At 39.3% G+C, this 23,845-nt stretch overlaps 1 protein-coding gene across 4 annotated transcripts in view; it reads right to left on the bottom strand.

The window, feature by feature from the left end:
• Positions 1 to 16,780: 16,780 nt before the first annotated feature.
• SEMA6D (semaphorin 6D) overlaps positions 16,781 to 23,845 on the bottom strand; it is a 57,074-nt gene continuing 50,009 nt past the window's right edge. For all 4 annotated transcript variants that reach the window (XM_075273433.1, XM_075273431.1, XM_075273432.1 and 1 more), the window contains one exon: positions 16,781 to 21,866. In XM_075273433.1, the coding sequence (XP_075129534.1) occupies positions 20,548 to 21,866 (1,319 nt within the window). In that variant the 3' untranslated portion in view covers positions 16,781 to 20,547. The remainder of the gene's footprint in view (positions 21,867 to 23,845) is intronic.

The raw sequence follows: 23,845 nt of genomic DNA on the forward strand, positions 1-23,845 counted from the left end.
ACCTGAACACCTCTTAGTAGAGGCTCTGCTGTATATTGTAGATTTCTCTCATTCAGTGGATTGACTACACTTACTGATATAATATTGATCGCCTATCCTAAGGATAATCCAACAATACTGTCATCCCATAAAATCTCTTTAAAGAAGTACTAGCCAAGTACATGTCTTTTTTTTACACTAGGAAGATTTTTGGAAAAATCCCAGCAATGTATTGATTGTATATCTTATATGTGGACAGGCTGCATACTTTTATTGTAATAGACAGCAGAGGCCAGATGTGCAAAGTAATATTATCAAAATATTTTAGGATATTAGTAGTCTCATTGGTTTTCTGATGTTCCCTCTGCATAATCCGGTATAATATCTGATATATGTTATAGATATTTTGTGATCTCATCAAACAATTGAATGTTACCATGTGCATTTATCTATATGGCGTTTTATAAATACATTTATAAAAGCAATTTTTTTCACTAAAAAGAAACCTAAACAATATGCAATTGCTAGTAGGCTATAGTAGAGAAAGAAGTCATTGTGATAACTATACTGGTAAGCCATAGCCATCAATATACATTGGCATGGGTCAGTGCAAGGATAATCTCTACCTCACCCTGCCAGCGTGTCATATAATGCCACTTGTGACATTTCTATTGTCTTGCCTGCACTTAGGATCTTCTCACTTTCCTCGAGAATTTTGCAAATTACTATCGTCACCATGACTAAGAGACACAATATACTTTAAACCGTATTATCTTGTACTTGCTTAACTTAAAATAAGATCTAATTTACTGCTTAAGACTATGTTCTATCCTCAGAATTTTCTCTAATTCAGTTTACAGCTCTTAGCTTCATTACAGCCAGTGTCATTATCATTACAGAACCCTATCCAGGGAGATTTTCCTCGGGGCTGGTTTAATCTGCCAGTTTTCAAGCTCCATGTTCCCATTTTGTCTATTCCATTAGCAGGTTCACTGCTGTTGAAAACAGAATCACTTACAATGTACAACCTGTTTGAATTCCCCATTCCGTTCCATGCCATATGCAGTTTCCTGTGCTTTTCTAAACTCACCAAATTGCTTTATAATAGGTTTTAGCCAGCTGCCTTACTTTGTTGGGTGTACGGAATATTTTACTAGACTTTCCATTTCCAGTCTAAGCGAGAAAATATCACATTGGCTAATACAGATTCACTTTCAGTGCATCATGTCCACAGTTGGCTAGACAGAGGGATGTTGTATCATTCAGTCAAAATGTTCCATTTAATAGGACATTATGTCCACTTCTATGCTCCACGGATCTCGCGACAAAGCGATTTAAATGTAAAACATGTATAGATGATAGTGATAGCAACACCCTGCTCATTGTTGACACATAACTCAGAGCTGGATGTAAAGCAACGAGTTACAGAGACTGAATAAAATGGTGTTCATGGATTATTGGTTAATGCATACTCACTGATACAGAAAAATCCTTGTGTATTGGGAAAAATCAAGAGAAATATGGATTTATGGACAACCCTAACCATTATAATTGAAAAGAATGCATTTTACTTCCAGGTTGTCCAGGACATGATACAATTTCCAAGCTCATAATACAGCCTTCACCAGTACATCTATCTATCTATCTATCTATCTATCTATCTATCTATCTAGTCTATCTATCTATCTCGATTTTTTTTTTTAATTATGCAAGTGCTTCTATTGGCTAGAGCTTATGAATAAGCCCTTGCGATAGGAGGTTTCTATGCAGTGCTTGATGCTACAGGTTGACATATGCAAATTGAGAGTTTGCTGATGCCGAAGCAGAGACAGGCATGTAGATAGTTTTATTAGGCTAAGGTCTCACATAGCTAAAAAGTGCAGTGGAAAAAAACACAGTGAGAATGCCTTGCATTTTTTTCCACAGTATTTTGCATTGCATTTTTGCGTGTTTTTATTCCCAGTTTTTATTCTCTTATTGAGGCTGGGGCCCCACATAGCATCAACACTGTGATTTGGCCTCAGAGGATTACAGTACCTGCAAAGTGGATTCTGGTTAACCTCATCTACACATTGCAGAAAAAGATCCAAAGCAGACAAGCTGCGATTCAAAAACTTTCATTTGAAAAAATGTAGCATTTTTGCATATTGCAGCATGTCAACTATAAGTATGAAAATGCAGTTTCCGTATTGTTATAATGGAAGCAGAAAATCCGCAGAGGGCTGTGGACTTTCTGTAAAAAATGCTGTGGAAATATAACGCGATTCTGCCATGGTCTTTTCTGCAACATTTGTTTGCTGTGCCTGCTACGTGAGACCTTGTCTTCAATCAATAGGGAAAATGCTCACGATTCTGCAGGTAAAATTGACATGCTGAGACAACTATGGATATATGAAATGTGTGTATATATATAATCTATTTTTGCATCTTTATATGAATTGATTGAATGATTTAATGTTATAAGAATATTGATTGGTCAATTAATTATACAATCTGATTGACCATGTTCACATCAAATAGCTGATGGTGAGGGTGTTTGCACTTGAAAAAGGTTCCCATGTAAGCCGATACGTGCTGTCTTCGGGTTCGTCATTGTGTTTGATGGTTTTCATGACAGCACTTGAAGATGCCTTTAAAATTCTTAAAACTTTCTGAACTGACTGACTAGCATGTCTTAAAGTAAAAATGGACTGTTTCTCTTTACTTAGTTTAGTGGTTCTTGCCATAATGTGGATTAGAACAGTACTTAAATAGGGTTAGAAGACTTTATGGAATTATGTACTAATCCTACCTCTGCACAACACAACTGATCATCTCAAATACCTTTTAAAGACACGAAACTCCACTTGACAAGGCATAGTTGTTAAATATAAACCATTCCAGGTGACTACCTCATGAAGCTGATGGAGAGATTGCCAGAAGTCTGCAAAGCTGTCATCAAAGCAAAATGGTGATACATTGAAGAATCTAAAATATATCTATAAATAGATATGTCCTAACTTTGGACTGGTACTTCATATCCTTCAATTTTTCTTTTCCTTAGAACCAGCCATACCCTGGTTGTTGTCTTCATGGCTGCCTGCTTTTGATAAACGACTTTGGTTTTAGCAACCTCAGAAATGAGTACTTTCTACCCTCTATACTCATTGTACATTTTTGTATGGCACAGAAGGACATGTACCCATAAACAACCTCACAATTCTATCTGCCTGCTCCATTCACCATAATCTCTTGATTTCTAATATTAGACCAGGCGGAGTCTATAGTGAACTTTTAGGTACAAAGTAATGAGTTATCATAGCAACAACTGTAATTAGACTAGCAATTATTTTATATCCTGGCCTTTTATATGCTTAGGAGTCTAGTGTGTGGCCCTACACAACGATTGAGCTAAACAAGTAAAGCTGTAAGGCACATAGTAGGATTACTCACTGGAATTGTAAGCACATAATGAACAAATGCAAAATTATACAGAATGTTTTGTTGCAAAGCTATGTATCAATCTGCTCACCTCCTACCACTCCATAACATGTTGCCCACAGATAGGGCTGCCTTTCCACCTTTAACATAGTTGTTAGGTACCTTATAGGAATGTGTCCAATATGCTAACAAAAACAGTGCAAAAACTATTTAACCAACAAAGTTGAAACTATAATCGCAATTGAAAATGACTTGAGAGAGAATTTCTAAGCAAGAACACATTTGTAACTCCAGGGACTCAGTTCCGACAATATAACTTCCACAGTCTGAACCCCACAGGCTTAACAAGTTAGGTTTTCCTACCTTCAAATTACTGCATGAGAGCAGCCTTAAGGAAAGGGATTAATTACTAATTCTAATGTATTCACTTTTAGGTTACAATGGAGTTAGAACTACAACGCCGTCTTCATTGTAAACCCTCGTTCCCCTTGATAGAGAACAATGTATTAGGAAAATAACTCTCGCAAGGATTCTGACTAAGCCACACAAGATTTTTTTATATAGGGAAATAATTATTGAAGGAGAGACAACTGCAAAAGAATTAATGTCAACGTTCGCTTCAAATTTCCAACTAAGCTGTCACAGCAGGATTCGCTATTATGTTTACTTTCTTGTCAGTGGGAAAAACTAACAGGGATGGAAGAGGTTAAAACAGCTCCGACTTAACAACTTTGGTGGCACAAACCTTGGCGTATTCCCTCTGTAGAGATATTCAAAACAATTCTTTCCTTTCTTATTCACCTGCTTATTAAAGATTGACAATTAACTCCCTGGGGTTCCCTATTCAGTCTGAAAAAAAACCTCCTTAATCAAGTGCTGCTTACCTTGTGCGGAACGTGATCCCCCTGGGCTGGTGCCACTCCACAGTTCCTGTATGACTTGCAACTCACATTCCCCATCAATTATAGCGAGCGGCTTCTTTTTCTTGTCTCACCCCACGTTCCAGCTGGGGCACTTCCCTTTTCAAAAGCATCTCAAAAGTGTTTTTTTTTTTATGTTGTAAAATCTCAATAGTTGGTTTTCAATGAGTAATTGCCACAAAGCCGTGTAACAGGTTGGCAGAATACATGCATATTAGGCACATCTGTGTCTGCTAGATGGGAAATAAGCCTTTACATTGTATCAATTGTTATTTTATTTTCTCGGAAACCTGAATAGCAAATACATTTTTTTCTAGTAAATTTTATTTTAGGTTTTCTTTGTAAATGGGATGCTATAAAAAGCCCTGGATCTGCTACAAGATTATGAATGACCACAAAAATAGTTTTATTAACAAGCCAATCCACAGATAGGGTAAGTTCACACTGAGTTTTTTGGATCGGAACATGAGGCGGAGGCCGCCTCCGTTTCCGATCCAAAAGCCGGGTAGCCGCGACTGAAAGTCATGCACTGCACTGGCATCCAGCCGCGCACTCTGCTCCGGATTAGGCCCAATGAATGGGCCTAGTCAGAAGGAGGGTGTGTCTTCAGGCCGAATTGAGAGGCAAAGAATGAGCACCTCGCTTCTTTTTCCTTGTGCCAGCTTGTGCCGGCTCCCGGAAAAAGCTCCTGAGCAGCTCCCATTGAGCCGACTTTTTGGTCAGGATTTTGAGGCGAATACGGCCTCAAAATCCTGACCAAAAAACTCTGTGAGAACGTACCCATAGATTGATAAAGATATATACGGGACTGTGCAAATGCTGCAAAGAACGAATTATTTAAAAAGTAGAAGTGTTAGGGCGGGTTCACAGCTGCGCCTTTGCCCGCTTTAGACAATCCTGCCGGTTTCCGTCTTCTGCCCTGAGAAACTGGACAGGAGACGGAAACCTGGAAATCAGTTTTCACTTGAATGGGTTTGCAAAGTGAGCGCCCGTGAGCATTTTGTGCCTGTCCGCGGCAAAACCATTTTTTTTAACTGGACACAAAGTTGGCCATGCAGTGGACAGGCAGAAGACGCACACTGGCGGTCACTTTGCAAACCCATTCAAGTGAATGGGTTTGAAAACTGACTGCTGGATTTCCATCTCCAGTCTGGTTTCTCAGGGCAGAAGACGGAAACCGAGCAGGATTGCCTAAAGCATGCACGGGTGCAGGTGTGAACCCGCCCATAGTAGTTTATTTTTGTCAATTAACAAAATGCAAAGTGAATGAACAAAAAAATCTAAATCATATCAATATTTGTGTGACCACTCTTTGCCTTCACTAGAGCATTAACAGTTCTAGGGACAGTTGCACTTGATTTTGAAGGAATTTAGGAGGGAGGTTTTTCTAACATCTTAGAGAAGTAAGCACAGATCTTCTGTGTATCTAGGCTTGCTCAAACCCTACTGTCTCTTTATGTAATCCCAGAGAGAGTGCTGAGATTGTTTACGCTTAACATAGTTCATAATTATATTATCTGTATGTCTGCCTGGGAGACACCTTACTAACATAGAAAATGATCTCAAAATAGACTGCAGTCGCAAGATGTGCTGTACAAGCTCTTGTGACGAAACACCAAGAAATAGGTAATGTTGAAGACCATAGACTTAAATCTGTCAGAAACCAGTGAGATTCAGATACCTCCATCTACTGTTTGGGCCAGAAGTGGTCTTTATGGAAGAATTATGGACAAAAGCCATACCTTCTATGTGGAAACATGGCCAAGAGACTCAACTGTGCATGAAAACATAGCAACTGGTGTGCAGAAAAACGTCAGCAGGTGCTCTGAACTGATAAGTCAAATTATAATATTTTTGGGTGTAAAAGAAGGCAATTTGTTTGATGAAAAACCTGGAGAGCAGTACAATGAACGACTGCAAACAGCAGTAAGTATAGTGGAGGTTCATTGTAAGCTCAGGGCTGAATTTCAGCAAAGAAAGTTGGGATTTTGTTCAGGATTAATGGTGCCCTTAGTGCTGAGAAATACAGGCAGATCCTTTTTAATCATGCAATACCATTAAGACAGTGTTTGCTCCAAATGAGGCAACACAGTGGCTCAGTGGTTAGCACTATAGTCTTGCAGCACTGAGGTCCTGGGTTTGAATCCTGCCAAGGACAACATCTGCAAGGTGTTTGTGTGTTCTTCCCGTGTTTCTGTGAATTTCCACCCTTACTCCAAAGATGTACTGAGAGGAAAAATGTATATGGGGTTCACAATCTACCTTGAAAAAAAAAAAAGGGTTGCCTCTTAATGTATTTTGCAGGAGGACAACGACACCAAATATAAATCCAATGTTATGGAGAACTATCTTCTGTGTAATTATAGTCTAAGGAGGGTGTTCATTGTTTTAGCAACGCACTTTTAGATGGAGGACTCAAATGACAGAGAGACCAACAATAGTGTGATCTTAACCTTACAGGTATATAATTATCTGTCCCTGATATATCCATTGCAGTCTCAGGCCTTACTATAACTCCTAGACAGCATGCCCGCTGCCTTGGCATCATGTTCGACGCAGACCTTTCCTTCACTCCCCATATTGAATCACTTGCACGCCCATGTCACTTCCACCTCAAAAACATCTCCAGAATACGCCCTTTCCTTACCAGAGATACACTAACACTTATTGTCTCTCTGATTCATTCTCGCCTTGACTACTGTAACTCCTTACTAATCGGTCTTCCCCTCACTAAACTCTCCCCTCTACAATCTATCCTGAATGCAGCGGCCAGGCTCATCTATCAGGCTAGACGCTACAGCGATGCCTCAGGTCTGTGTCAGTCACTACACTGGCTGCCTATTCATTATAGAATAAAATATAAAGTTATCACTCTCATCCACAAGGCTCTCCATAATGCCGCACCTCCCTACATTTCCTCCCTCATCTCTGTCTACCGCCTAACCCGTGTTCTCCGTTCACTCAATGACCTAACACTTACATCCTCTATTATCAGAACCTCCCACGCTCGTATACAAGACTTCTCCCGAGTTGCACCACTTCTCTGGAATACTCTACCCCGGACAATAAGATTAACTCCCAATTTCTACAGTTTCAAACGCAAACTAAAGACACATCTTTTCAGACAGGCCTATCACAATTCCTAATGTAAATCCTTCCATACCGTCATTAGAGTCCCTAAAATCTAACCCTCCTCTGTTCCAGATCCCACATTTCCCCACATGATATGATGCCATATCAGGATAACTTTATAGGTCCAAGCTCCATCCACATGTTAAAGGACACGACTGTCGACGGCTCATAAAGTCTTATGTTTGTGTAATGACAGTAACCTCTATTACAAAAGTGTCTGACCTCTGTATAAGCAATGCTGCCCCTGCTACCTCTTGTGTCACCCCCTCTACCTCATAGATTGTAAGCTCTTGCGAGCAGGGCCCTCAGTCCTATTGTGTGAAATGACTTTCTTTGTTATGTATCTTTCTGTCTGTATTTGAACACTACAAATTGTACAGCGCTGCGGAATATGTTGGCGCTATATAAATAAAATTTATTATTATTATTATTATTATTTCTGAAAAGGTGCTAAACTGTAAAGCTGTGGCACATAAACATGTAAATGTCCAAACATGTTTCTCCATATATTGGGTGTAAAAACACTGCAGAGCTGTGGCCACTGGCAGTAAACGTGGTCTACCCACGTAACCATTTTCTCTTCTGTGTCCTGCCGCCTCCTCTTTTACACAGGTGGTGAACAGGTATTGAAACCATTCAGAGTCTCCTGTATCTGCACATGTTGAGAATTAATTCACACAGAGTAAAATGGAGTGTATTTTGGAGTGTAATTTTACACGTGTAAAAAATTTACGCGCGTATTTTGGAGTGTTTTTTTACACGTGTAAAAAAAACGCTCCAAAATATGCACGTAAATTTTTTTACACGTGTAAAATTACACTCCATAATACACTCCATTTTGCTCTGTGTGAATGCACCCTAAGTAAACCTGAAGAGATGAATCTATGATTTGTTATCTACTCATTAGATTTTACTTGGATGAGTGGCTGGCTATCTGACCTTTAGATACTGTGAACAATAGTTTGCAGTTGGCTTTTTGTATATTGTTATCCAGCTGTAGGCTGAAAATACTAGTGGCTGGCATGAGCGGCCACTTTTAGTGAATCATCAGCCAACTCATGCAGACTCACTGCACATCTATACTTGTTTTTTTAACAACAAGACTTCCCCCAAATTGAAGTTCAGTTGTTAATGTTGCTGGTGGGATTGTTTGTACATTCTATCCCATCATCAATCTGACAGCTGCCTGAAATCTAAAATGCATGGCTAGCTTTTAGAGCAAGAAGGAGTACACAGGATACACCATCCCTATTAGATCAGTGGGGGTCCGACACTAGAAAGGGGCCAAGCATTGTGCTGCTTTATTAATCTCACCACCATATATTTTGTAATGGTTGTGCTTGGAAGTCTCATTTAAAGAGGACCTTTCATGTCCTTGAGCACATGTAGTTTTATATACTGCTCGAATGCCAACATAGATTGTAAGCCCTCGCAGGCAGGGCCCTCTACCGCACTGTGCCAGTCGGTCATTGTTAGTATTATATCTACCTGTTTAATTTGTGTATTGTATGTAACACCCAAATGTAAAGCACCATGGTGCTATATAAATAAAAAATAATAATAATATACTGCTAGAATGCAGACAGCGCGCTGAATTCCCGTTATGCGCCCCAGTGTAAGAGACATTGATGCAGTTACCGATAGCTTTTCTCTGTCAGAAGGGTGTTACTGACGGTGTAGCCGGGCTGTGAGGAATGCTCCTCTTGACAATACTGTCTATAGCACTGTACTGTCAGGGGGTGTACCTTACTGCCCAGCGATGATGCTGAGTGGTGAGGAACACCCCCCCAGTACTAGTCTATAGATGAGTACAGTGATACCTCACAGTTTAGCATCATTGCTGGGCAGTAAGGAACGCCCCCTGACAGTGCAGTGCTATAGACAGTATTTTCAAGAGGAGCATTCCTCACAGCCCTGTTAGACTATCAAAAAAGCCCTTCTGACAGTGAAGATATACCGGAAACTGCACCGATATCTCTTGCCCCAGGGCACATAACGGGAAAGCTGGCAGGGCGCTGAATTCAGCACATTGTCAGCTTTCTAACAGTATATAAAACCGTGTGTGCCTGAGGACAAGAAAGGTCTTCTTTAAGGTGCACCTTTCACCATGTCTCTAAGTGTGCCAGAATCAGTGGAGTGGTGCCTGTTAAAAGACGCTAAGAGATGATGATATTGTGCTACAAAATCAGGTAGACCTACCACAAAATGTACAAAGCTGTGTATGGTATACATTAAAGGGGTTGTCGCCCTTTCAAGCCACTGATCATGGGGAAGAGTTGAACCCTGACCTATCCTAACTATAAGCTATCAATATTAATATCCCAGAATAGGTCCAGACTTGACAATATCTAATACTTTTTGCATTACCTTAGCTACTTTGCTTTACTCTGCAGGTAACTATTTTCTATACCTCGGCTTAATTGACAGACAGGACTCAATCGATTCATAGCGGAGCACAAACTGTAGAATGGGCATCTGAGATGAGAGCTGCATAAGCAGAAAGCACAGACAGCCTATAAATAAATGTTGCCTATATAACATTAAAACCAGTGCAAGGCAATAATGCAGCTAAGTCGTTTAACCCTATTCCAAGAATACGTCTCTGCACTTTCTGTAAATAGGGATTTTGTGTATTAGCGACTATGAACGGCAGGATAAGTCAGAAGTTCTCCAAACAATTTGATGGATCACTAGCTCTCTCTGAACATCTGCTTCGCTTTTTCTCTCTACCTGCAGGCGGCTGAAAATAAAAAGTCACAATTCTACCTATATCTGAATGACAGTGGGGTACAAAACTACTTGAAAGTCATCTTTTCGAATACGTGAGTAAACTGGTAGGACTCTGTGTACTGCAATGACCTTCACATTGGAGCACTGTATATTTTGTCAGGTATGTGACACACGGTGAATGTAAAAAAGGAACAAATAACTCTTTAAAGTGAAACTTATCTTGTTGCCTTTGTGCTGCCTTCCAGATTCTGGTAGTGTCTTTCTCGAGCACAGGGAAAATGAAGGCAGTTATGACACAGATCAGCGTAATACGCAGGGTTCTTCATCCACAGCAGTGTGCTTAACTGCGAGCCTCCAGCTAATTATGTTCTACTTGCCTGAGCCCACTGATGTATGATACCAAGCTGCAAATGAGATATTTATGGCTTTAATAAAAACCACTGAAAATCCACATATTGACGTTTATATGGGCCATGCAAATGGAATTAAATGAGCACTAATGTATCTTAACATCACATTAAGAAAGCTGCTTAAAAATAAAAATAAAGTGGCAGAAACAATGTGAAAAACTAATGGAAATGCTATATGTAGTAACTGTTGTGCCCATTCATATAGGCCCTAGGCAAGTAACGCTAGGTTCACACATACATTTGGGTTTCTGTTCAAAGAGACTGTAATGGGGTCCACCCGGTTTCCACCTGAAAAATGTGTAAAAATTTCAGAGAGAAAAGCCCTGCTTGCAAGACATTTTTCTCCTCATTTTTCATGCGTATTCGGAGACAGAAACCCCAAATAGGAAACCAGGAGCAGTTGTGAACCTGGACTTAATGTGATACTGGCACGGCAGAGGCAGGGTGAATGCATTCAGGCTTCACTTTAACCCTTTCATCGCCAGGCACGTAGCTTATACGTGCTCCCAAGGTGGCACTTCAGTAGCGGAGGACGTAGTTACTACGTCCTCCCTACTAATGCCGATATCTCTGGACTGCATCAACATATCTTGATGCTTTAAAATGCATTTTAAAGAAGAGACTCTCATCTTTAAAATGATATCAAGATCTTGATGATTGAATGTACAGTTTTGGAGGGATTCACTGTTGAAAACACTATTTGGCATTGAGATCCGACTGCAGATCTCAATTCCCGACAGCATTTCAACAGTGAATTGCTCCACAACTGTACATCCAATCATCACGTTCTTGATATCATTTTAAAGAAGAGATTCTCCACTTTAAAATGCAATTGAAAGCATCAAGATATGTTGATGCAGTCCAAAGATATAGAGCTCCAAAGTGTCCCCCCTCTCCTGTCTAAGCAAGCAATTTGCGATCTCTGTGAAAGAAAGGAAGAGGGACACGAGCAGCCCAGCAGAGAGAGAGAGAGATAGAGAAATGATCTGACTCTCTGCATAACTTGTATGTGACAGCAGGAGGGGGGTGGCAGGGACTCTATTGTCCCTATTAACCCTTCTTCTGCCAATCAGAGAACATACTATACATTTGTCTCTGATTGTCACATACAGTTATAATGTAATTCCCCCCTGAGCTTTACTAGTGGGGTATTCTTATGTTATACCTCCTGAACATAACCAGGAAGTTTGTTGGCGCTGTGACCCAGACGTTTACCATTGTCCAGGTCGCAGCACCAAAAAAAAAAAGTTGCACCAAACACTTACACAACATATACATAAAGTCGCAAATAAAGTTTACATTTCACCCAATCCCTGTCCTGTCTATACCTGAGCTTTCTACAGTAAAATACACACTAAAATAATAGTAATAATGATTATCACTAGAGATGAACATATAGGTTGCTAAAATTTTTATAGGGGGATGGAAAATAACATTTTTATGTAAAGTCCTATTTAATTTGCATGCACAAAATGGGATGGCGCATTTCTGTGATTTTGGCGATTCTTTAACACCCGCCCCTGTAAATATATACATGTGTGGTATGTATGAACTCCTCACATATTGCAGTTTTATGTACAGTACATTATGTTTGCAGAAAGGGATTGCTTGAGCCGCACTTTAGTGGCAAATTTGAATTTTTGCGCAATTTTTGCTAGCAATCTCTGTTTGCCGCAAAGTTGAATGAAGGTGCTTGTATATATAAACTATTAAATTGTGTTTTTATATACGGTATGCTGTGTACTCTGAAAAAAGTTAGATTTTGGTATCACAGTCACCGTTTGGTAGGTGCAGTATAGCTTTTTAACATATTAGTGAACAACAGCAAAATCCTGCTTGTCTTCTGTATTTGTGTTTTAGGGAGTCTGAGCTCTTGTTGTAGTTAATGTTTGCGGTACATATAGTATATTTACACATTGTATACACCATAAGCTACTATTTTAAAAGTATTTTGTATATGAATCTGAGATTGAACATGAGTTTTAGGTGCAAATATGTGTTTTAGCGTATTTTTTCAAAAAATTATTTGTGTTGGTCGCAAAGTTGCATGAAGGTGGATGTGGCTATCGATGACCCATTAAGACATTTGTAATCTTCAGGTTGTCTACTTTCAAAAAATATATAGGGTTTAGGGGTTCACTTGCTTTTCATGGTGTGTAATCCCTACATTTTATAGGATGATACTTTTTTAACATTTCCAGCTTCAAAGCAGATTTTTGTTCCTTCCAGTTCTAGCGATTTTCTGAAGACACGTGCATGCGGGTTCAGGCCATAGTGATATGTATGAACTCTGCACATGTTGAACTCTTATTTTTAGGAGGTTTGGTGCATTTAATTTTTTGTTTGGTTTCCGCTTTTAACAACTAATATACATTTATTTGCATTTTTTCATAAAACATTCACTTTAAATCAAAATTGCATGAAGGTGCCTGTTCGTATAAAGTACCAAGAGGCATTCTGACAATGCTGCAGGTGTCTACTTTAAGAAAATATATAGGTATGGGGGGGGGGGGTTGGATGTTTTTTTAATGTTGCAATTTAGGTTTTATTTGTCCATCTTAAAACTGTGAAAATTACTCTGGCTACTGGAGGTGCAAAATTTCCAGAGACCCTTGGCAGCGAAAAGGTTAACAGTGTATACCAGGGGAATCTTCTGTAATATACAGTGAATCTACAGCCTCAACAAATGCCAATGGCTTAAGTCATGCATAGTCTGGTGGGTAAAAAAACCCCAAACCCTCATTCCATCCAGTAGGAGAAATTTTTTTGCCAATTTTACCAATCATTTACCTCCTGTACAGATAAAAAGATATACTGACATATACCAGCTTACTGGATGGAAAGGACACTCTATTCATCCATTGGGCCCTATATAAGCCTCAGATAAATAATGGATAACTAAAATCAATCATTTTGATTATTCTTTAGGGTGCATTCACACGGAGTAAAGTGCCGCACGATGTGGCACGTATACGCCGCGTGAGATTTTGTGGGCCGTATATGCTCCCATTGATTTCAATGGGAGTCGGGATCGTATATGCGGCGCTATTTTGCGGCCGCAAAGTCACGGCCGCAAAATAGCGCCGCGTATACGATCCCGGCTCCCATTGAAATCAATGGGAGTGTATACGGCCCGCAAAATCTCACGCGGCGTATACGTGCCACATCACGCGGCACTTTACTCCGTGTGAATGCACCCTTACAGTGACATGTTGTACATGTTAGGCTCCATTCAGATCATGTTTTTTTTTTGTTTTTTTGTTTTTTTTTACATCTGCTTAGTAGATCTGTTTAACTAATGCAAAAAATGGACATAAATGGATGACCATCTGTTTACATGTAGATTGATGTTACAATGTCCAAGATCAATGTCCTTTTTTGGAAGGACACAGAAACATAATATACCGTACCTCTGTGCCTGTCAAAAAAGAACACTCAGAAACTGATGTTTTTATTTAACATTGATCTCTGTAAATGGATGGCAATCTGTTTACATCTGTTTATTGCCATTTTTTGGATACGTTTTTGTATCTGTTAAATGGATCTGCTAAACGAATGTAAAAGACATAATCTGAATGAAGCCTTACCCTGTGCTTAGCAATAGTATACTCACTGCCATAGTGACAGTCGACATCTGACATCCTAACGGATTGTTAAGTCATGGAAAAGGTCTGCCTCTTGGGGCTTCCCTCTATTAAAAGATAAGCTTTATTTTACAAGGAATCCCTTGGATTTTATCTGACACATTATTTCTTACATGACCTGCTTATTCAGGGCTGATGGATTTTAACCATAGTGATTAATATTAATGAATGGAAACTCTGGAAAATTGTCATCTATTGCATAATTTAACTACTTCACAACCAGCTTCATTAGGTGAAAAATATTTTTGTAACAAAACTTGTACAGGGTTCAATTAGCTATTTATGGGTATCGAAAACCAAATATGAACATAGAAAGGATAGTAGGCTATGCATATTTGTAACACAACCTCTGAAATCTGTCTGTTTTCTGTCCATTTACCTTCAGCAATCATCACTTATTTCACTAAATTTACACCTTGTGATACAGATCTTCCAGTGTTATCGAAAAAAGTACTTGGAAGACGTATGTCCCAAGAAAGTGTCCCCTTGGCAAAGGATGATGTTAGGGAATTGCTAGGACAGCAATTCCCCAGTAGCTGCTGGAAACCCTGGGATGGGACACAAGAGACAGTGAGCCCTAAGCTGAAACCCCCCACTGTCCCTTCTTGCTTGCCTGGTCCTATCCTATGTAATAGGCGGCAACTTGGAGATGATCCCTTCCTATATACGTGAGACACAAAACGCAGACAAGACAAACAACAACAAAGGGAGGTCAGCTAGCCAGGGGTCAGGTAACAGTGCCAAATCGAAGTCCAAAAGAATGGTCAATAGGGAAAGCCAGAGGTCAAGGATTAGAATATAAGTAATAACAGCAAGAGAAATCCACGCACAAGGCAATAGCAAGCACCAATGTGAATGTGAGCCTAGAATAAATAGAGAAGATGAACCCGCCCTGGATTTGATAGGAAGACATGCTGTCAATCACAGGGCAAGGCTAAAATTAAAGAGGACCTTTCATCAGATCGGGCATATGCAGTTCTATATACTGCTGGAAAGCTGTCAGTGCGCTGAATTCAGCGCACTATCGGCTTTCCCGATCTGTGCCCGGTGTAAAGCACTATCGGTCCCGGTACCGTAGGGCTTTACTGCCTGTGCCCGATCTGATGAAAGGTCCTCTTTAACTATTAGAGGAGAGGAAAATGAAGGTGAAGGAGATGGGTGTAGTGGAAAATCAATTACCAAGGTGAAAGAATAGGACAGTGTTCAGACAATGCAAGAAGAACCCAAAGAAAGAAATGACAGCCGAACACGCCTCCTGTTCCGCAGCATGCGGCCGGATGATGACGCCAAAGCCCGGACGGACAGAGGTGTTACAGATGAACAGCACTCCCAGCAAATTTTCTGAGTTTGCATTTTTATAACAATTGTAGTATTGCCTGAATCAATCATGGGCTATGAACGCCTTTTATTAGGCTAAGCGATGGCCATAAAAAGATTTCACAGTCGCTTGAAACCTTTTTATGACTATCATTAGCCTGCTTTCATAGCCCAAAGCATTGCTCAACTCTTATGATTATATAATATTGATTATACAGCTTTATACTTTGCATGGATTCTGACAACACTAAAATTGTAGTAAGCTCAGAAAATTTGCTTGTATTTTATATCTTTGTGGAATAGGTCGACTAGTTCTCCTTGGAACTGTGCACCCAACAGCCCTGAAAATACAAGAGTGCTACCTGTCTGTCTTCCTTCATTGGTATATACTTACTTGGTGCACATCTGGCCCATAAAAATCTATGGATATGTTCAGCATATAAAATGTTGAGGCTATTGCAAAAAATGCTGCTTTTGACAATTTTATTTTGCAAGTGGTCTTAAATACTTGCAAATTGCTTATGTACGACTATTTTACGCCGCTTTTGTAGCATGCAGGATTTGATTACCTCCCCCCACAAGGACTGTAAATGATCCTGCATCTGTATTTAGAGAAGTGGCCCTTTCTTCTATGCGCATCCTCTTTCTTTTGAACCAGAGATCATAGAAATTGAATGAGGCCCCCATATTTTTTCACTTGAGTATTTTATTTTAACTTTACATGCGGTGTTAAAAACCCAAAAGTACAGAATTATTTACACATTCACAATACAACTTTACAAGATATCTACACGTTAAAGTACTCTACAGAACAGGATAGAGCAACTTATTTCAAAGGTTACTTTTATATGCTGGACGAATATAAAAAAGATACAATCTGCTTTTACCTTTTGCACAAATGGATAAAGCACTTTTTTTAAATTAAATTAATTTCTTTTAGCCTAGATTGAATGTTAGAAACATCAACATAAATACTGATCTCACATTACGATCTACAAGGCAGTACAATGTTATCCAGGTTAACAGTTTGTGGTTTGGCTTATTCAGTCTCTAGTGCTCACACCACAATCTTACACATGAAAACACATCGGCATTTTTCACGTAAAAAAAAATGAGTGACAACGTTGACATAGATTGCATAACTGGTATTAATTAAATTAAAATATTGCCCCAAATCTAAAAATTAGAGTTCTCCGCTTTGGCCACAAGAAACACAGTTTAACATATGTTTTGTTTAATAGATACATTTTATAGAACAAAAATAGTGAGAGAATGAATTCTGTTTTTCAGTTTCAAAAATAGAGTCTTGTTAAATGGGATTTAGTTGTAAGATTTGTGTAATGCTAAAATGAATGCAACCTCCGCCATCAAAACAGTCTGTGTATGTGCAATAAACATTACGTCTTGGTTACGAAGACGCGATGAGCATCGCTCTCAGAAAGGTACTAAGTAAGAGTTGCATTAGCTGAGTTGTAATTTTCTTGATCGGGTTAATCCCTTATTGTTCTGGAGCAGATATGCCCTAGTAAGGAATATACTTACAAATGGTGTCCTATAGAGAGGTCAATAAGGGCGTTCCCAAATGTTTCTGACGCTCAGAAAATATAGTGTGCTATACAGAAGACACTTGACATACTATCATAAATTGTATTTTCATGAATAAGGCACAAAATGCACAGATTCAGGTACCCTCACATATATTTACAGAACATTGTCATTACCGGCATGACCCATAAAACCACGCACACATGAGTTACACATACTGTCATTGCACCATTTGTTAAACCTCCTATTTTATCCAGGGCAGTGGTGACCATGATCTATGATATAACCTAGTCACAGAAGTCTCTAGATTAATCCAATCAACCCTCAAACAGTAGTTGTTTGAGAATGGTACTGTTATTTTAAGCCTCTATATTGCTCTAGTTGCGCTCTTGCTTGCGTTAAGGACTAAGATGTCTATTGAGCGTAGGGCACATAGTGCGTCCTGATTACTAAAGGCATTACATAAACTCCTTGGAAATATCAGCCATTTTTATACAATCAATGTTTTTCCTTCTAAAAACCTAATGTTTTGAGCAAAAGACAAGTGTCGATTCGTACCAAACTACTTTCAGCTTGGAAGCTAAAAATGGCCATAGATAGCGTTAAATGAACTTGTTCGGCTGGCACCTATTCCTGCCAGTTGCCATAAATATACACACACAGCTCATGATGCATGTGTTCTCTACAGGGAGAATATATTGAGTAGCTTCCAGGTCGCAACTTATGTCCCATGAGAACAAAGGACTGGGCATGTTGAATCCAGTATGGCCAACTGTTCCTTTCTAGTACATCAGACACCAGGACAGAGTTGGGACAACCCAATACACATTATATGTTATAGGCAGTCTTTGTCTCCATTTGTCTCTAAAGTGTATGATTAACTTGAAGTTACATTCCTACAATTTGATTTTATTCTCTGGCCTGTTAGAAAGGCACATGATATAAATAGTAAATAAGGTCATCTTCATAATGGTGGCTGTATGTGTGGGTTATGTTCTCCCTTCTGGTCCTCAACTGTGTCATGTGACTAGAAATAAGACTCTCCAAGTGACAGTGTCTTGTGTGTGGATAGGAAATCAGACTTTTTATTTATTCCTATGAGACACACGTCCAGGCTCTCCTAGGAATAGAGGAACGGACTTCTTGTCACAATGCTGTGTCATCTGGAGAGTATTATTGCTGAGCTAAGGGTTCAGAAGGGAGTGGACTAGCCACATATACAATAACCATAAAATTAGATTTCTTCCAATTAACATCATGTCCCTTTTTAAGAGGCTACAGAATACAATCTTTTGTGGGAGCGCTACTTGAAATATAACCCAAAGTATACAGTCTGAAATATGTCCCATTCATGTTTTAGAGGCTCACGCTGCTTTCTTGGATTGCCTTTCTTTGTACGACACACCCATACTCTGGAGGAGTAAGGTATAAGAGTTGGAGGTATTTTTGAATGACTACGTCTATATAGGATCAGTTGTTCGTATGGTGTGGCAGGCACACGGTGTCAAAGTCATGGATTTCAGGCAGTGTGTATTTGTGGACCATGTTCAACGGGACGGTATCAGACTGCTCCAGGCCTGGGCCAAACTCCAGAAATCGGAATGGCAAAGCAGCTCAGCACTACCCAAGTTGTTTGCCATTGCATACACTAGATCTTTAAGAAGAAAATCATGACTGAAAAAGCCCTTGAAAGGACCATTAAACCTGAAATGAAATTGGCCATTTAAGAGCTTCAAACAACATTCACAGACACACATGTAAGATGACAGGGATTTATTAATGGAACATATATGTGAAATAAGGCTGTGGCTGGGTGGGGGCACTTTTTATTTAGGTATATTTTCCCTACTTTAGTTTACTATTGAACACCTTCTGCTAAAAAACAAGTGTATACAATGTAAACTTTGCATAGATATTTATAACAGTTACCAGTTGTTGTCTCATAAGGGGTCAGTTATAATAGAAGTTTAGTGGTCACTGAAATTTCTGCAACTTCCACAGACAGAAAACACTGGTGTGGATTAGTACTACTCTCCCTTGATGGCTGGAAACGTATATACACACGCAGACAATTTCCCCTCATAATGAATAGTAGCGCAGCTTATTTCTGAAGAATACAGTAATATGAAGATATGTTGGCCTTGAAGGAATCGGATCTACATTTTTACTAAAATGCATTCTCGTGATATTAAATGCAACCACACTAGATCCTCACACTGAAATGATATTAGTGTGAACAGAGCTTTCATGTAATGGACAGATTATCGTTGTAGTAACAACTGCACATATTACATGGACTAAATATATAACAAACTTCTCATAGGATCCATCCACGATGTTACTACTATACTGTCTCGTTTCATTCATTGTCCAGCTTCTGTAAATTCAGCTGAAGGTTTCACCACTGTTTACTTGGCTGAAAGTTTCACCACTGTTACACGTAAGGTACTCTAGCTTATATTGTACGCCATTGTATATTGTTAGGAGGCCTACTATTTCTTTCATGGAAGCTTTATTTAAAAAGTATCCTTAGTACACAAACCATTGTGAACTTTCTCTAACACCTCTTAAAACATATGGTCTTTGTCCCTAGGACCAGCTAATACCAAGAAGGAACAAGCATGAACATAGAATCTCCCCACGACATCCAGTGAATTATACAATATTGTTAAATAGCAGCATAACAGTTCTAAGAAATCTTTACATTCTTGCACGAGGTACCATGTTCAGCCAAGTCAATTATTGGAAGGCAAGGAGGGGGAGACGAACCAATGCCCTCAGTTGCACAACCAGCAGAATACTTGTGGAAGGAAATAAATTGTTTGTTCAGACATGCTCAATGTAAACAGTTCCATAGTATAGAAATTGTAATGAGAATCTTAACGTGCACATATGTTTGTGTGTATGGAACATTTATGCACACATACGACACACGCACACACAGCCATATCATTTGTGGCATATGTTGTGATGCCACTGAAGACTAAGGATATGCTTTAGGCTTGAGACAACATAAGTTTAATGGCCATAAATGCTAAATTTTACTCACTGGGACACTGTTTGTGACACTTGTGCAAGAGGCAAGGTGAATGCATACATATTAATATGTTCACATTTAATGGGATGGCTACACACAGCGGCAGTTTAAAATGAAATCCGTTTTTTTCAAGTATATTTTTAAAACTTGGTACTGTATCCGTAACGGAAGTAGCTCCCACTGTGCTACATGTCCACATTTCTCCCAACAAAAGAAGCAAAATGACCAGCACTTTCCTTTGTTTTGTTCCTACCAAGCTTGTTTTCAAGTTCCTGTGTTTGGCACAACTCGATGTTGCCAAACTAAAGACAGCTTCTTTGGCCACTTAGGGACTGATTCGGCAAGCATGTCTCTGCCTAAAAGGTCCTTTTATAACACCATGCCTTATCACCATATACATTTTAATGGAGATCTCAGTAGCTATATTTGTTTAGCTGTCTAACTGATGTGTTTTGTTGAGCAAATGAAGGTTTTGGTGGCACATCAGGTTTTATAGACGGTGTCCTCTTTATTCCCATACGAGGGAGAGTCCCGTGTCCCGTATAACTGCTTTGCCGTGACAAGGAAGTCTGTTGATGAACAATAACAGGTGTTCCTTGCATGTAGTCCATCCTTGGGTTAGGACTTGGAGGCATATAACCACCTCTATTAACACTGGACTGTCTTGAAATCAAAACACCATTTGGTGAGTTCATGGTTTTAGGCATTGCTGATATTGAATGCCTCTGTGAAGAGTTTTTATGATAACTTCTTTGTGATTCTAGAGATGTAATTTGCCCATTTGGGGTGGAAGGCACATCCACTCGTTTTGTCGGGCTATTTCTTGGAAGAGTTGAGGAAGGGGAGTATAATGATGCCTCTCTATTTGGAACTTTAGGTGGTATTTCAGACATGTTCCCCATTGTATCAAGCATTAATGTTGGAGGTGGATGGGAATTTTGATGAGCCACTTGAATATCTGCCATCATCGCTTTGGGATTTCCTTGGGATTCATTGAGGTGTTTTAAGAAGTCATTGAGTGTGTTTCTAGAATCCACAGAACGCCGATCTCTTTTACTAGACTGTTTTACCAAAGAATGCTCAATATTGTGGAGTTTTTTATCTGATTTGTGGGCGTTTGAATTAGAAAATGATGTATTATAATCATGAGTGGCATTTGGAAGAACAACTGCACTTGGGATTTGTCCGTGAGCTAAAGGTGAGTGGGGAGGAGGACTAGAAGGAAAAAACTGGGGACTTTTAAGTTGAGTTTCTTTCCGTGAAATGTTTAAGTTATTTTGTGCCTTTTCCCATTGGTTTTTAATGGGCTGTAAGCTCTTTTGCTGTAGAACTGGAGTAGATTCAGGAGTTGGAAGTGCAGCTAGTTCTGGTGGTTGTCCTTGACTGTCCATCATCATGGACTTTGTGTCACCATTAGGTGGCAAATCCTTCCTACTAGTTAATATATTTGTATAATGTTTAGGTGAATCAATGCTTTGCTGATATTCTTTAACAGGGCTGTCAAACAACCCATTTAGTTTGGCAAAACTTCCACTTGAGTCTGTGCAGGATTGTGCGGATTCTGCATCTTTGTGTATCTTCCTGGATTTCCGTGCAAACATCTCCCGGTAACAGTAGACAACCACTCCTGCAATAAATGCTCCGAGAACAAATGCAGCGAGGACGCAAGTGATCAGGACATTCATATGGACCATTTGGTTAGATTCTCCTGACTGTACTTCCCATCTTACACCTGTTAAAATAAATAAATGTCAAGTTTTAGGAAATATCTGTACAACTTAGAACAAATCAACAGTCTTCAAACTGGTGGCAGCTCATTAAATGTGTTTATCGTAATCGAATCATTTGCATTCTGTTCTCATTCTCCTTTCTATCAGTCCTTGTGTCAATCAGGATGGGAAAACACATTGGAAAGGGTAAATGATGAAGTTAAAAATGAAATCGAGTGACAGCTATAACAGACGTAGTGGCAATTATTTTTTGTGCTTGTTATGGAGTATACAATGTCAAGCAACAGTCTGTACACTAGGAAACTGAGAACTTCAAAGTCACCATAGAAGTTTTATGTACAATATACAAAATATGTTCCTTCAAATACTTCCAGAGTATTGTAAAGGATATTACAAACCCGCTCTCAAAAATTAACCGTGGAAATATGATGAAGGTATCATGGCCTGTCCCTGAGGCTAATGTGAGCCCTAGTTTTAATGTGATTTGTACTAGTCTCTTGTGTGATGAAACCTGTACTTTTAGCCACATCTACTTATGCTAATGAGATTTTAACTGCTGTGATGAGATTACACGGGAGTCCAGGCTGAAAAAGCAACAAAGCTGAAGGAAAGTCAAGCAGAAAATCGGAAAGGAACAGGAAGGTTATTACTATTAGTGGACACAGACACCAAATTCTTCACTGCAAAATTCAGCAATATACAAAATAACCATAAAATACCAAAACTATTTTTTTCACATAGCCTTCCAATGTTGCCAATTTAATTTATGATAGTATTTTACAATTAATAAAGACATGCCCATTGAAGGTATATTGCAGTGAATACATTTTGCATTTTATTTTTTTTTTTTTTGCAATTACATTTTATACTGTATATAATGTATTGCATTCTCTTTCTCTATTGTAGGTATAACCAAAGTCATGGCTTGCTCATAAACAGTGATCCAGAGTCACACAGAATTGCTGGTAAAATGTCAGCATTACTCAAGGGCTAATGTTTCTGTATAAGAAAAATAAGCAGCAACCACTACAAAAATATTGAATATTCGGACAAAGTCTTGTAACTTTCTTACCATTATAACAAATAAATAGCTTGAAAGTCACAGGAATTCCCCAGCTTTACCACTGTGGGTGCAAGCCTAAATATTAGTTCATTGTTGTAGTTGTTACAATTATCAACCCCTCGTTCACATCTGTGTTGGTATTCCATCCAGGGGAGTCTGTATGGGGACCCCCCGACCGGAATACCAAACGCAATTGCAATCGCTGTGTAGTATAATGGGCTCAGTGTGCTTGCCGCACACTGTCCGCACGAACTACTTTCCTGTCTGTTTGTTCCCTGCGGAGATCTGGTGGCAATCACACGGACTCCATTATAGTCTATGGGGTCCGTGTGCTTTCACTGCACACTGCTTGTTGCATTCGGTATTCCGTTCGGGGGGTCCTCATGCGGACTCCCCCGGATGGAATACCAACGCAGATGTGAACGAGGCCTTAGCCATCAATGATCTTTACTTAAGTCTACCATCTACAGATTTTTTTGCATATGGATTAAAATTTGATTTTTATTTCCACAGCAAGACTGCAGTTTGACATAAAAAGGCATGTCCACCATGCCCCTAACAGCATGTAAGTGATTTAGGAATTACTTGAATGTTGCTAGTTACCCTTTAAGGCTGAGGCCTCATGTAGCAAAAAAAAAACTGCACAGAATTGCATCATTTTTTTCCACAGTGTTTTTCATTCCATTTTTGCTGAGTTTTTCTCAGCGCATTTTCTGCCCTTATTAAACCTATAGAGAAAACGCCAGCTGACATGCTGCGATTTTCAAAAATGAATAAGTTTTAGTAAATGCAGTTTTTTCTCAAAGAAAGTTTTTTTTCTGCAATGTGTGGATCGGATTAGCCAGAATCTCATTCACTTTGCAGGTACTGTAAAATGCATGGTGGGGATTTAGTATCAGATTCGCCAACCAATATAAT

The sequence above is a fragment of the Leptodactylus fuscus genome, chromosome 5 (genome assembly GCF_031893055.1).
Source record: "Leptodactylus fuscus isolate aLepFus1 chromosome 5, aLepFus1.hap2, whole genome shotgun sequence".
Lineage (NCBI taxonomy): Eukaryota > Metazoa > Chordata > Amphibia > Anura > Leptodactylidae > Leptodactylus > Leptodactylus fuscus.